This window comes from Arctopsyche grandis, chromosome 6, assembly GCF_051622035.1.
Source record: "Arctopsyche grandis isolate Sample6627 chromosome 6, ASM5162203v2, whole genome shotgun sequence".
Taxonomy (NCBI): Eukaryota; Metazoa; Arthropoda; class Insecta; order Trichoptera; family Hydropsychidae; genus Arctopsyche; species Arctopsyche grandis.
The window spans coordinates 13,571,380-13,583,136 of record NC_135360.1 but is presented as its reverse complement, the minus strand read 5'-3'; the positions used below and the strand labels follow the sequence as shown (position 1 = coordinate 13,583,136).

The following is an 11,757-nucleotide window of genomic DNA, read 5'->3' as shown; positions in this document are numbered from 1 at the left end:
ACCCAAACACTCAAAATGTCGACCAACATTTTATACATTTTAACGTCTGTTCATACCTAGTCAGCACGTACCGACTTCAGCAGGTATCCGGCCGTACGAAAAGTATTCTTTGGTACATTTTGTATGGGTATATTCATACCAACCGTCACGTTTACGCCACGGCAGGCTTACAGCAGTACACGACATTTCCTGTTCATACCTTACAGCAACATCCGTCAACGTATCGTATCCGTTTTTATGGCCATCGTGGAAATATACACGCGAATTACGTGCCATGAGTCTGCTGCTTTGCCGTTTTGGACCAATTATCGATAGTAAAGGTTGACAGCTGTTCAATCTTTCGACATGGAAATATTTAAAAAAAAATTAAATTTTTTACAGAAATATTTAAAAAAAATCATCCACAAGCTCCTTATACAGTGTCCAAAACTCTCCTTCGGTTTTTCTATTTTTTAACATGGGATGCACATCAAAACGTCTCCGTGCTTTTTAATTGCCTTCTTGAGCTTCTTCTTCCAACAACAGCGTGATTATACATAATTTTTCGTTCGATAAACGTCGAAACATTTTTGCTAACTTGTATTCTGACGCGTAGCTACGAATGCACGTGTATGCATTCATATTGTAAGTACTCGACAATATTGCGCCGTATCGTCATGGCCTGTAATGTATAAGTAAGCCGATTTTGCCTTGCACTCGGCCAAATTGCTGTAAACGTGACGTGACCGCGACGTGTAGGTACATATGAATAGAAATGTAATAAAATGACATATTTGAAACGGAGTCGTACAGTGCTAAAGCCGTGCAGTGCTGTTAAGTATGAACAGACGTTTAGACAGTTCGGTGGTTACTAGAGGTAGGATAGTCACAGTGCTATCCATTGTTCGGCAAACCTTTAACAATGCATTTACAACCTTTGAACAATACACGGCCCCCTCAGGCTCCGGTGACTAGTGATTACTAGTCAAATGTGAACTGGTCACAGGACAACTGTTCGCTCTAGATCGGTCACACGTGATCACCCGTCACACTAAAACTGGTCACGAGAAAACTGGTCACACCCTAAAATCGGTCAACCAGTTTTCTCGTGACCGATTTTAGGGTGTGACCAGTTTTAGTGTGACGGGTGATCACGTGTGACCAATCTAGAGCGACCGGTTGTCTTGTGACTGGTTCACATATGACTAGTAGTCCGTTTACCTTTAGACATTATATCAGTGGTAGATGGACATTAACATTAAATTCATTAAATTATTATCAATTAACAATCAAAGACATTAAATTCTGGATGGTGGATGGAGAAAAACACATAATTAGCTCATGCTTGGGAAATAAAATTTCGATTCTTTAAAATCAATTTAAAAAAATTCAACTCAAACCACCCATTATGTAATTTTGGTAAGATCAAAGGAATCAAAATGAACATGGTAAATTTATGGAGGATGAACGAATGAGACGACTGGCATGTTAATGCACGTGTTTATTATATGACAGCTGAAGACAGAGTGGGTAGCGGCTCTCCGAACCCAGCCGGGTTGGTCCCCACTCGCAGGAAGGCAACCAAACTCGACCATGTCGTATAAGCGAGCCGCCACATCACTCCCCCCCCAGCATCAGCGATACCAAAATTACAAAGAAACAAATTTTACAAAAGAAAAAAATTATTGTTACACAAAGAGAAAAAATTATTACGTGGGGAGAAAAAAAATTGTTGACGTGGGTCATCCGCTGTGTACATAGGTGTACCGCCCTGAATGGTCGGTTGATTCGAGGGCGGTGACGTCGCGAGCAGGACGGTGGGTGGTCCGATGGTCGCGCCGATGCGATGCGATGCTGCGGCGGCGCCGCTCTTCCGAGGCTGATGTCGGTTGGTGGGGCGGCGGGGGCGTCAGGGGCATCGATGTGGTTGATGATACTCCGAGCTGGACTGTGAGTCGTTGTGGCTCGTGGAGGTGTTGTAGCGCTACCGCCCGTCTCGGCGTGACGACGCTCGTGGGAACGGACGGGGCCTTGATGATGATGATGATGATGGTGCTGAGGTGGTGTATGTCTTGTGGTGCTGGATGACCGTTCTATGTGTAGTGGATCGCGCATGACTCCACATCCAGCTGTCAAGATCGTCGTCTCATTCGCTCCCCCATTTTAAAGCACCTGTCATCGACGTTGGCTGGACTCCAGTCGGTAGGTAGGTAGGTAGGTAGCCGTGTCTGCTCGTTTATTGTCACCCGCGGGCCGCGACGCGCTCTGTTGATGGCGATGGGGGCGCGGCGGGTAGCTTCCCCACCTGGCTCGGCGAGGCAGGGATGAGCGGCATGTTGAAATTGATCGAGGCTGCGTGGCTCGATGTCGGGGGTCACCAGTATGGAGGATGAACGAATGAGACGACTGGCATGTTAATGCACGTGTTTATTATATGACAGCTGAAGACAGAGTGGGTAGCGGCTCTCCGAACCCAGCCGGGTTGGTCCCCACTCGCAGGAAGGCAACCAAACTCGACCATGTCGTATAAGCGAGCCGCCACAAATTCATTAAAAACCCGCATTTTAATTGAATGGTAAATTTTGAGGATTATTCCAAACTTCGAACACAATCGAGTTGGTCCCCACTCGCAGGAAGGTGACCAAACTCGACCATGTCGTATAGCGAGCCGCCACAGTGTCAAAGGTAGCGCTGTGCGGTTTAGCTAGTCGGCATGGCATATTTACGACACCGAAAAATATACCTATTAGTCACCGTTACTCGCAATTACCTGTTTTCAACACATGTTTTAACAAATTGTGATAGAAAAATGTACCTAGATAGAATTTAGAATACGCTTATTTTCATAAAAAAATTATGTTTGACTGAAAATGGGCCCCCTCTGGGAACCGGCCCCAACGCACTATGGGGTCTGCTACCCCCAAGTTCCGCCACTGCATTATATCGACATAAATATTTATTTTCTTTTAATTTTTATGGACTATAAGTTGTCTATAAGGTATGCTCACAATCTTACTTAAATTAATCATCAACGTCAAGAGGGCCCATCACATAAACGTATAGGCAGTGGTATTCTGCTCTCACACGCGCAATCAAGAACGTCATTTCGCAGAGGGGGGGACAGAAGTTTGCCAGTTTAAGGTTGTTTTTATTCTTGTTTATACAAAACTTTTTATCCACATGTTTAAGCTTCTTGCAGTTTTACCAACTATATAAAAACCGAGCGACAACGTAACAGTGAATTTTATATACGCTTTATGCAAATTTTATATTCATGTTAGTTAGTGGGAAACTCAGTAAAAACTATTTCAATTGATAGCTTAATATTTTCCATTTAAATATATAATTTTCATAATGGCCGTTTATATATGTACTTAGACCACAGCTTGCAGAGTTTCCACGCTGATTTGTTTACGGCCGCCATGTGACAACTGACACATGCATTGCGGAGTTACAAATGTGTTGCAGCAGCGTCCCTTCATGGTTTTTATCTATTGAATTCAATATTTACATTATTATAAATCTTTAATAAACATTTTTTTTACTTCGGACACGCCAGTGATCCTTTTTGAAAACTTTATTTGTTTAGGTTATTATAAAGTTTATTATGTATTGTCTTTCCAGATATCGATTTTTAACAATTAAGGAAATTGAATCATATTTTTTGAAAAATGGAGAACATATTGAAAGATACCCGGTTTACCAAGCTCGTGAATGATCCCCGATACCGTCAAATACCGAAGACGGAACGCAAAGTTAAGATTGATAAACGCTTTCAGTCTATGTTTGATAATGAGAAATTCAAAGTCAAGTATACTGTTGACAAACGTGGAAAACCTGTAAATCAAACATCATCCGAAAACCTGAAAAAATATTATGATTTATCTTCCGATGAGTCAGCCAGTGACTCGGATGATTCAGAAGATAACAGTGAAAAGTTAGATATTCAAAACGATGAAAATGAAACAACTGGAAAATTCATACGCCCTCCAAAAGAAGACTTAGATGATGAGGGATCTGCTTCGGACGTGGGTGAAATTAAAAACGATAAATTAGACCGTGGTGATTTGTCAAAGGATGTTCGGAAAAAGTTAAGAGATCTTGACACCGACTATGCAAGAGGAGAAGGTATTTTACGATGAAAATTTACTTTTTTTTTATTTTAGAAATATATAAAAAGATTAACGTTTTTTGCATAGGTTTATTACTCACCGATAGTTCATCTGACGAAGACGCATCAGAAATCGACGAGGAGGATGAATTAGAGCACGCCTGGGGCGAACTTGATGCAAATGCTGAAACATGTGAAGATGCTACCAATAGGTGTATTTTCTAACTAATTAATAAAAAATATACAATTTACTGCTTTTGATATTAATAATTTTACTGTTTTTTGAACAGATTGGCAGTTTGTAATATGGATTGGGATAATATTGCAGCAGCCGACTTATTTGTTTTGTTTAATTCTTTTTTACCACCCGGAGGACTTATTAGGAGTGTCACTGTATGTTTTTAAAACTAAAGCTTACTATTTAAACTATCCATTAATATATAACAGTTTATGATTTTAAACATGTTTGATTTTTGCTTCATACAGATCTATCCATCCGAATTTGGATTGAAACGAATGGAAGAAGAAGAAATAAGAGGCCCTATTGAACTTACAAAATCTAAAATAAAAACAGATGATGAATCAGAGTCTGATAAAGATGAAAATGAAGAAGGTTTAAATATTAAATTAATTTAATAATCTATTCTAGAAAAGTGTGTAATTAACGCCAATTTAAAATTTATAGGTTCTAAATATCATATGGAAAAATTAAGGCAATACCAATTAAACAGACTAAAATATTACTATGCAGTCGTAATATTTGATTCCGCTTTGACTGCTAATAAAGTTTATTCTGATTGCGATGGAACGGAATATGAAAGTAGTGCTACTAAACTAGATTTAAGATTTATTCCCGATGATGTTACTTTTGATCAGGTATTTCTAAATATGCATTTTATTGTTACGGTTTTTTGAAGTTAATAATCTTGCTTGCCTGCGTTTAGTTTCTAATTGAACTAAAATTTTTAGGAAATACATCAAGAATGTACTGAAGCACCTGAAGTGAGTCGCTATAAACCAAGGTTATTTACAACAACTGCTTTGCAACAAGCTAAAGTTGAATTGACTTGGGATGCAGCAAATCCACACCGTGTCGAGTTTTTAAAAGACGCAGCTGATGGAGAAATAAATGATGAAGATCTGAAAAATTATTTAGCTTGTTCATCTGAAGAAGGTAATTGGAATTATTCTAAATATACATTACCTTTATTGAAAACTTGCATATTCATGCTATTTTTCATATTTCTTCTAGATAATGCTCTTGCATCCGAAGAAGAGGAATACGAAAAAGTAGAAGAAAATGTCGACAATACAAAATCGGATCCTATTTCTAAATATAAAGCTCTTTTACAAGAGATTGGGGAAACTGAGAAGAAAAAGAAAAATCGCGATGTTGAAATGGAAATTACTTGGGGACTAGGTCTCAAAGAAAAAACACAGGAATTAGTAAAAAAGAAATTAAATAAAGGTAACTAATACATTCTCAGTAAAATTTTTTAATATGCACTATTCATATTAAAATTTAATATATTAATTTTAAAATTCTAGGTGATAAAATGACACCCTTCGAAGAGATGGTAGAAAAGCAAAAAGAAAAGAAAAAAGCCAAGAAATTGGAAAGAAAAAAGAAAAATTTGGAGTTGGAAAAGAAAGATGACTCCGATGCATATAGCTCAGATATCCCATCGGATATTGATATGAATGATCCCTATTTTGCAGAAGAATTTGATACTGAAGAATTTAAGCGAAAGAAAAACAAAAAAAAATCTATCAAAAATAAAGACATTATTGAACGAGATGAAGGAGAGGAGCAAAAACGTGCTGAATTAGAATTGCTTTTGGATGACGATGATAGCAAAGCTCACTTCAGTTTGAAAAAAATCCAAGAGGCTGAAAATGAAACAAAAACCAAGAAAAGGAGGCAAAAACACAAAGCTAAAGAAACAAATCAAAATACAGTTATTCCTGAGTTTGAAGTCAACGTGAATGATGACAGATTTTCAGCTTTATTTACATCGCATCACTATAATATTGATCCCACTGATCCTAACTTTAAAAAGACGAAGGCTATGGACACATTAATTCAAGAAAAATTAAAACGCAGACCGGTCGAAAGCGCAGTTGAAGATGAAATTGCCCACAAAAAACCTAAAAAAGACCCAGCAATGACCGTACTAGTTAATAGTTTAAAGCGAAAATCAAAGAATATAAATAATAAATGATCCATATTCGAGATTTTGTCATCTTATAAAATTTAGGATCCATGTAATAAAAACAAGATGTAATAAAAAAGTAAATTTATTGATGGCACAAATTACACCAAATACAAAAGAAATTTGAATAATACATTTTATTGAATTTTTAATGAGTATTATTTTTAATCGTCAACGATGAAAATACACATTCATTGTAGTCAAGAATATTTTAAAATATTACAATAAAATTTGTTGTCATTTATAAAAGAAAATCAAGTTGTTTTATTTGAAATAGACAATGCCTTTTTAATCACTCGTCCTAAAGCAGCTCCTAAAGGTGGTGGCACAGCATTACCAATCTAGACGGGAAATTTTTAAACATTTAATACTGAAAATTTACATTTATTTTTCACGTGAGCACATTAGAATTACCTGTCTGTGCTTATCTGGAATGTTTCCAACAAATATGTACGAATCGGGGAAGCCTTGGGAGCGAGCACACTCTCTCACAGAAACCACTCTGTGTTGTTCAGGGTGTAAAATCCGACCTTGTTTACCCATAGGCTCTGGGTCTGTAACTGTGGTGCTAAAATATCCATCCCAAGAGATACGACCTAAAATTGATGATATAGCAGGTATTGAAATCAAGAGAATAATCTATTTTCAACAGGATTCAAATGAATTTACTATACCATAGAGACCACCCCAATGATTATGTCGATTGCCAGTATGCGGTAGGCACCATGGAATCAGTGTGTTATCTTGCTTGTCCAATGGATTGCAAGTTTTTCCACTTGCACATGCACAAACACCTCTCAATGTGCCACCTGGACCTTTTCCATTTTTCACATCATGATACCAGTATTGGAGTACCTATATTGGAAATACGAAAACAAAATGTAAAATTTAATACTAAAATAAATACAACCTTAAGTTTACATCTACTGACCTTAGATTTTGTTCCATCCGATAATGTAACGGCTATATTTGGCAGATCTCTCCAATCCGATCCTGGAGTTGTAGGAATTCTGCACATTCTGGCTTGGATTAAAGGTGCCATATTTTTACAAATATGATCGCGTAATTTAACAGATGGGTCTTTGTTTCTTACGCTCCTTTGGAAGTCACTTTGCGGTTCTGAACCGTAGTCTATTTCCATTTTGGTTGTACCATTAGAAATTTCGGGTAAATCGCTCATGGCATCCCTAATTGTACAAGTCCTTTTTGGGGCGGAATTGTAAAGTATCAAGTTTGAATTGTAGCGCTTTCCATCGATTGCGACACTGAGAGTACACGCTCTCCGGGTGAATACGTGGGTAGGAACAGGATATTCTGGCAATTTATATCCCGGAGCGGAAGCGAAAATAATAAGACGCCTACGCGTTTGTGGAACTCCATAATCTCCAGCTTGAACAATGCCAAAAGTGCATTGGTATCCTATTTGAAGCAAACATCTAAGGGTTAATTTCAATACCATGCCCTTCTTGAATGCAACAAAGTTCCTCACATTCTCAAATATGAAATATTTCGGTCGATAATAATCACAGTATGATAGGAATGATGCAACAAGTGAATTTTTAAAGTTGGAATATTCACGCGAGTTGAAACGGTTCATGCCGGAGAATCCCTGACAAGGAGGTCCACCACAAAGAAGTTCAACTTCACCACGTGAAGGCAGTCGCTGACCAGATGCATTGTGCGTTTCACCATCAAGAACACTCCTTAGCAACTTGTTACAATCGTCGGCGAAAACAGTGCATGATGTGTTGTTTTGTTGATATGCCCTAGCAGCTGTAGTGAGTTGTTCGATAGCCCAATGCGAAACTGCGGCACCGGATTGGTGTAAGCCTTCAGACAGACCTCCGCAGCCTGCGAACACGTCCAGCATTCGTAAAGGTGTCCTTCTAATTTCATGTGTGCTACCATCAGTTTTGCTACTTTTCCCTTTGCCCTTTCCTTTGGCCTTTACAGGCTTCGATTCAACGAAACCCACTTTAGATGCATATTCAGACACTTTATGGAATGTTTTAGTATTTTTATTGTAGGCTTCTTTAAAATAAAATCTAGAGAAATCTACAGATGACCATTCAGAATGGCTTATATTTTTTGGTATATTATCAGCATACATTAGAGTACACGGTCCAACAACATTAGAGAATGCTATTTCTTTTTGATCATCCGACCAATAAACTAAATTCAGGTCATCTCGGTAAGGATCTGGTTTTAGAGTATTTTCAGGTCTGTACATGATGTTCACTTTTAAAAATATATCTTGGGGCGAAACTATAGGACTATCTCCTCTAGCCAGTACTGCACTAATGTAACCAACACGGTAAGGTTCTACAGTATCGACATTTGAGCCACGTAAGGTAATGTCAGTTTTGCGATAATGTTCCGTATACACGGTTTCATCGACTTTATTTGTTTTATCAATGTCAGATGCATACTGGCTCTTGAGTTTAAATGTGTCTGCTTGCAAAAATACAGCTCCACCTTTACGATAGTCAAAACCTTTCCATTTAACAGCTCCCCATTCATATCTATTGAAATCACTTGGTTCGGCTGGTTTCTCTAGCTTCTCAATGACTTTCGGAACATTATTTGAATACTTTTTATTTTGTCTTTCACAAGAAGGACAATATCGGTGTAGTCTAGCTGGGTTAGGACAAGGTGGGTCTTCTGGTAAATCTTCAAAACGGGCATATATTTTATCATAATATTTTTGGTAAAAATATGTTTTACCATTATCTTCTAGTATTTCTTCAGCTAAATCCTCTCCTCCTAAATTGAACCAATTCTTTGGAATGTCTCGTCTTTCGACTTGAGCATGTCTTAATATAGATGATAAGGGGGCTCCATTGCAACAGACATCTTGCAAAAATATCTCTCTAGGGTCACTAACTTCTCCCAAAACTGTGTCACTTGATCGCATAAAAACTTGACCATGAAAATAGCCAGCTTTAGGTGTCATAGTTTCCTTCCACATGCATACAACTCTGGTTACCAAATGAGGAATAGTTGGAGAGATAGTGTCGACCATTACAAAGTCACCAACTTTAACATCTAAATTGTCAATTTTAACAGCGTTATAAAACGTTTTTATACCTTCAGATTTAATGCTATCGCCGAGCCACATTATACTTTTCACCCCAGCACCTGTTAATTTTACAGGCACTTTATCTTCAGGAAAATCACTTGTCGTTGGATTTGCAATATCCAACTCATCCTCGTTTTCAGGATCTGATTCTTCAGCTTGTTCGACTGCCATGTTTGGACAATTTCTATAAATGCAGGCTTTCTTGGTTTTTCCGGCACCCCCAAATTTACCCATAGCTCTGCAAGAGCTACACTGTCCACAATCGGGCTTTTGACAATGGTCACATATGCCACACCGTTTTCGTCTTAACACCAAATTCTTCTCACTCAATTTGTCTAATTGATTGGAAAAAAACATTTCAAATGTTTTCCTTACTAGTGGTGTGGTGGTTGCTTTAGTCCAAGTATGTCGTGCAGGCTTTTTGTCGTATTTTATTTTAGTTTTTACATGATTTTTACCAAATTTAATACCAAAAAGTTTTACTAATTCTCTCATACATGGAAGAGTAATGAGCGGATCTTCTCCTTCTTCATGAACTTCAAGACTTACAACTTGATCACAAATGAACTTGGCATGTTTGTGTAGCATTTCTTCAGTTATCATTTTATTATCCAACTCAGGAATAGTACTTTCCTTTATTACTAACAATAAATCTTCGTATTCCGGTAACAAGTAATGATATTCTTCTAAATACTCCACCGTAACCTTACTTATGCTAATTTTTTCATATAAATCATCCATCAAACAAGAATATTCAGTACTCGGCTTGAGAAGATTGTACTCTCCAAATTCAGTTGAAATAATGATGCAATTATTTTTTCCGCCATCAAAACCGTGTATACCCCTAAAAATTTTGTTAAAAATTATGAAATACAAAACATAATTCAAGACATAGATTATAATTTTTCAACAATTTACCATTCAATAATTGGACCAACTTCTTTAACAGGTACACTATCTGAATCAATGTCTGGCGAGTCGGAGCAAATAGATTTCAGATACCCGGATAAGTAAAGGCGAACATCTGTTTCTATAAGACCTCCATCGATCGGACAAAGGTGACCCTCTTTGTCATATATTGAGTAGCCTGTAATACTAACATGTGGCCTATCCATAATATCCCCTTCATCACCTAATAATCAATTTAACAAAAATAGCCATGGTATACATACATATATTCTAATACATTTGAAAACACTATTTGATACAAACCTGAAGCTAGAACAAGATTTTCGTCAGTTAAAGCGATATATTCTTCTACAGCATTTTGGGGATGGCCATAAAAAAACTTTAATTCTGGATCATTTAAGTTTCTATCGCACAAATGACAACGTTCTATTTGAGTATCAGTTGATATAACAGAATTTTTTTTGTCGGTCGAATCTAAATCTTTGATCTTCCCATTTCCATTTATATCAATGCTAGAATCTTCTGTAACAGTTTTAACAACTGATATCTTTTCGTTGGCATTCTGATCGTCTAATTTATTTTCATGTTTCGCTTGTTCTACATCTTCATCTAATTTTGGCTTAACATTGCGCTGAAATAGATTTAATTTTATGAAACTTCAAAATAAATATTGAAAATTACAGAATAGACGAGAGAAACTAACCTCAGACGAAACAAGTACATCATCCTCATCTCGTGGTCTTTTTTTACTAAACATATCAGTAAGAGTCGGCTGCGATGAAACATCATGTCGGCTACTTTTCGATGATTTACTGAAACATTAAAAAAAAACGAAATAAAATGACTACAATATAATACAGCAAAAAGTGCAAGAAACGAGAAATACCTGGTGAAAATTTGACTATTGGGATTTTGATTTTCTATTGTTGATTTTTTGGAAGACCGCAACGTCGCAGATTTCGGAGATTTGATGCTATCGCGTGGATTTTCTGGCGTTTTAAAACGACTGACCGGCATAATGACGAAAAGCTGACTATTACTATGACACGGAACAGAATATGAATATAAACATGCACATCCAAAAGGTTCACGAAATACAAGCAATCCGATATGACTTACCAATGGAGATTTCGTTATCTGGCGAAGAATTAATGACATTACGTACGAACGAGATAGTTTCGTACGGCCAAGTTCAAGTTCGGACACATACGAATGATTGATAATATTTAAAAATGGAAGAATCGAATGAAAATAAACAAAATACAGGATCGATGAAGTATTTGGGTAAACTGATTTCGAGACGGCGAAACGGCGAAATGACGACACGAGAATGGGACAGACGCACGTAAACGCCAAACGACATATTTGGCGGGAGAATGTTATGGCAACATTGTTGAAACACGTTTTATGATCGATAACGTTTTTTGGCTGGATAATCATTTATTTCAATTTAATTTTAGTAGATA

General features: G+C 37.2%; 2 protein-coding genes across 2 annotated transcripts; one reads left to right on the top strand and one right to left on the bottom strand.

Moving 5' to 3' along the window:
- Positions 1 to 3,253: 3,253 nt before the first annotated feature.
- LOC143913855 (ESF1 homolog) lies at positions 3,254 to 6,548 on the top strand. The gene is made up of 9 exons (XM_077433876.1): positions 3,254 to 3,462; positions 3,604 to 4,107; positions 4,179 to 4,302; positions 4,381 to 4,483; positions 4,577 to 4,703; positions 4,776 to 4,966; positions 5,060 to 5,264; positions 5,343 to 5,558; positions 5,639 to 6,548. The coding sequence occupies exons 2-9, from the start codon at positions 3,651 to 3,653 to the stop codon at positions 6,310 to 6,312; spliced, it is 2,097 nt and encodes a 698-aa protein (XP_077290002.1). The 5' UTR covers positions 3,254 to 3,462; positions 3,604 to 3,650; the 3' UTR covers positions 6,313 to 6,548.
- LOC143913854 (DNA (cytosine-5)-methyltransferase 1-like) lies at positions 6,374 to 11,669 on the bottom strand. Its single transcript, XM_077433875.1, has 9 exons — positions 11,411 to 11,669; positions 11,178 to 11,330; positions 10,995 to 11,103; positions 10,595 to 10,922; positions 10,301 to 10,514; positions 7,235 to 10,226; positions 6,978 to 7,158; positions 6,718 to 6,899; positions 6,374 to 6,644 (listed from the first exon to the last, which is right to left on the bottom strand). The coding sequence occupies exons 2-9, from the start codon at positions 11,306 to 11,308 to the stop codon at positions 6,558 to 6,560; spliced, it is 4,224 nt and encodes a 1,407-aa protein (XP_077290001.1). The 5' UTR covers positions 11,309 to 11,330; positions 11,411 to 11,669; the 3' UTR covers positions 6,374 to 6,557.
- Positions 11,670 to 11,757: the final 88 nt, after the last annotated feature.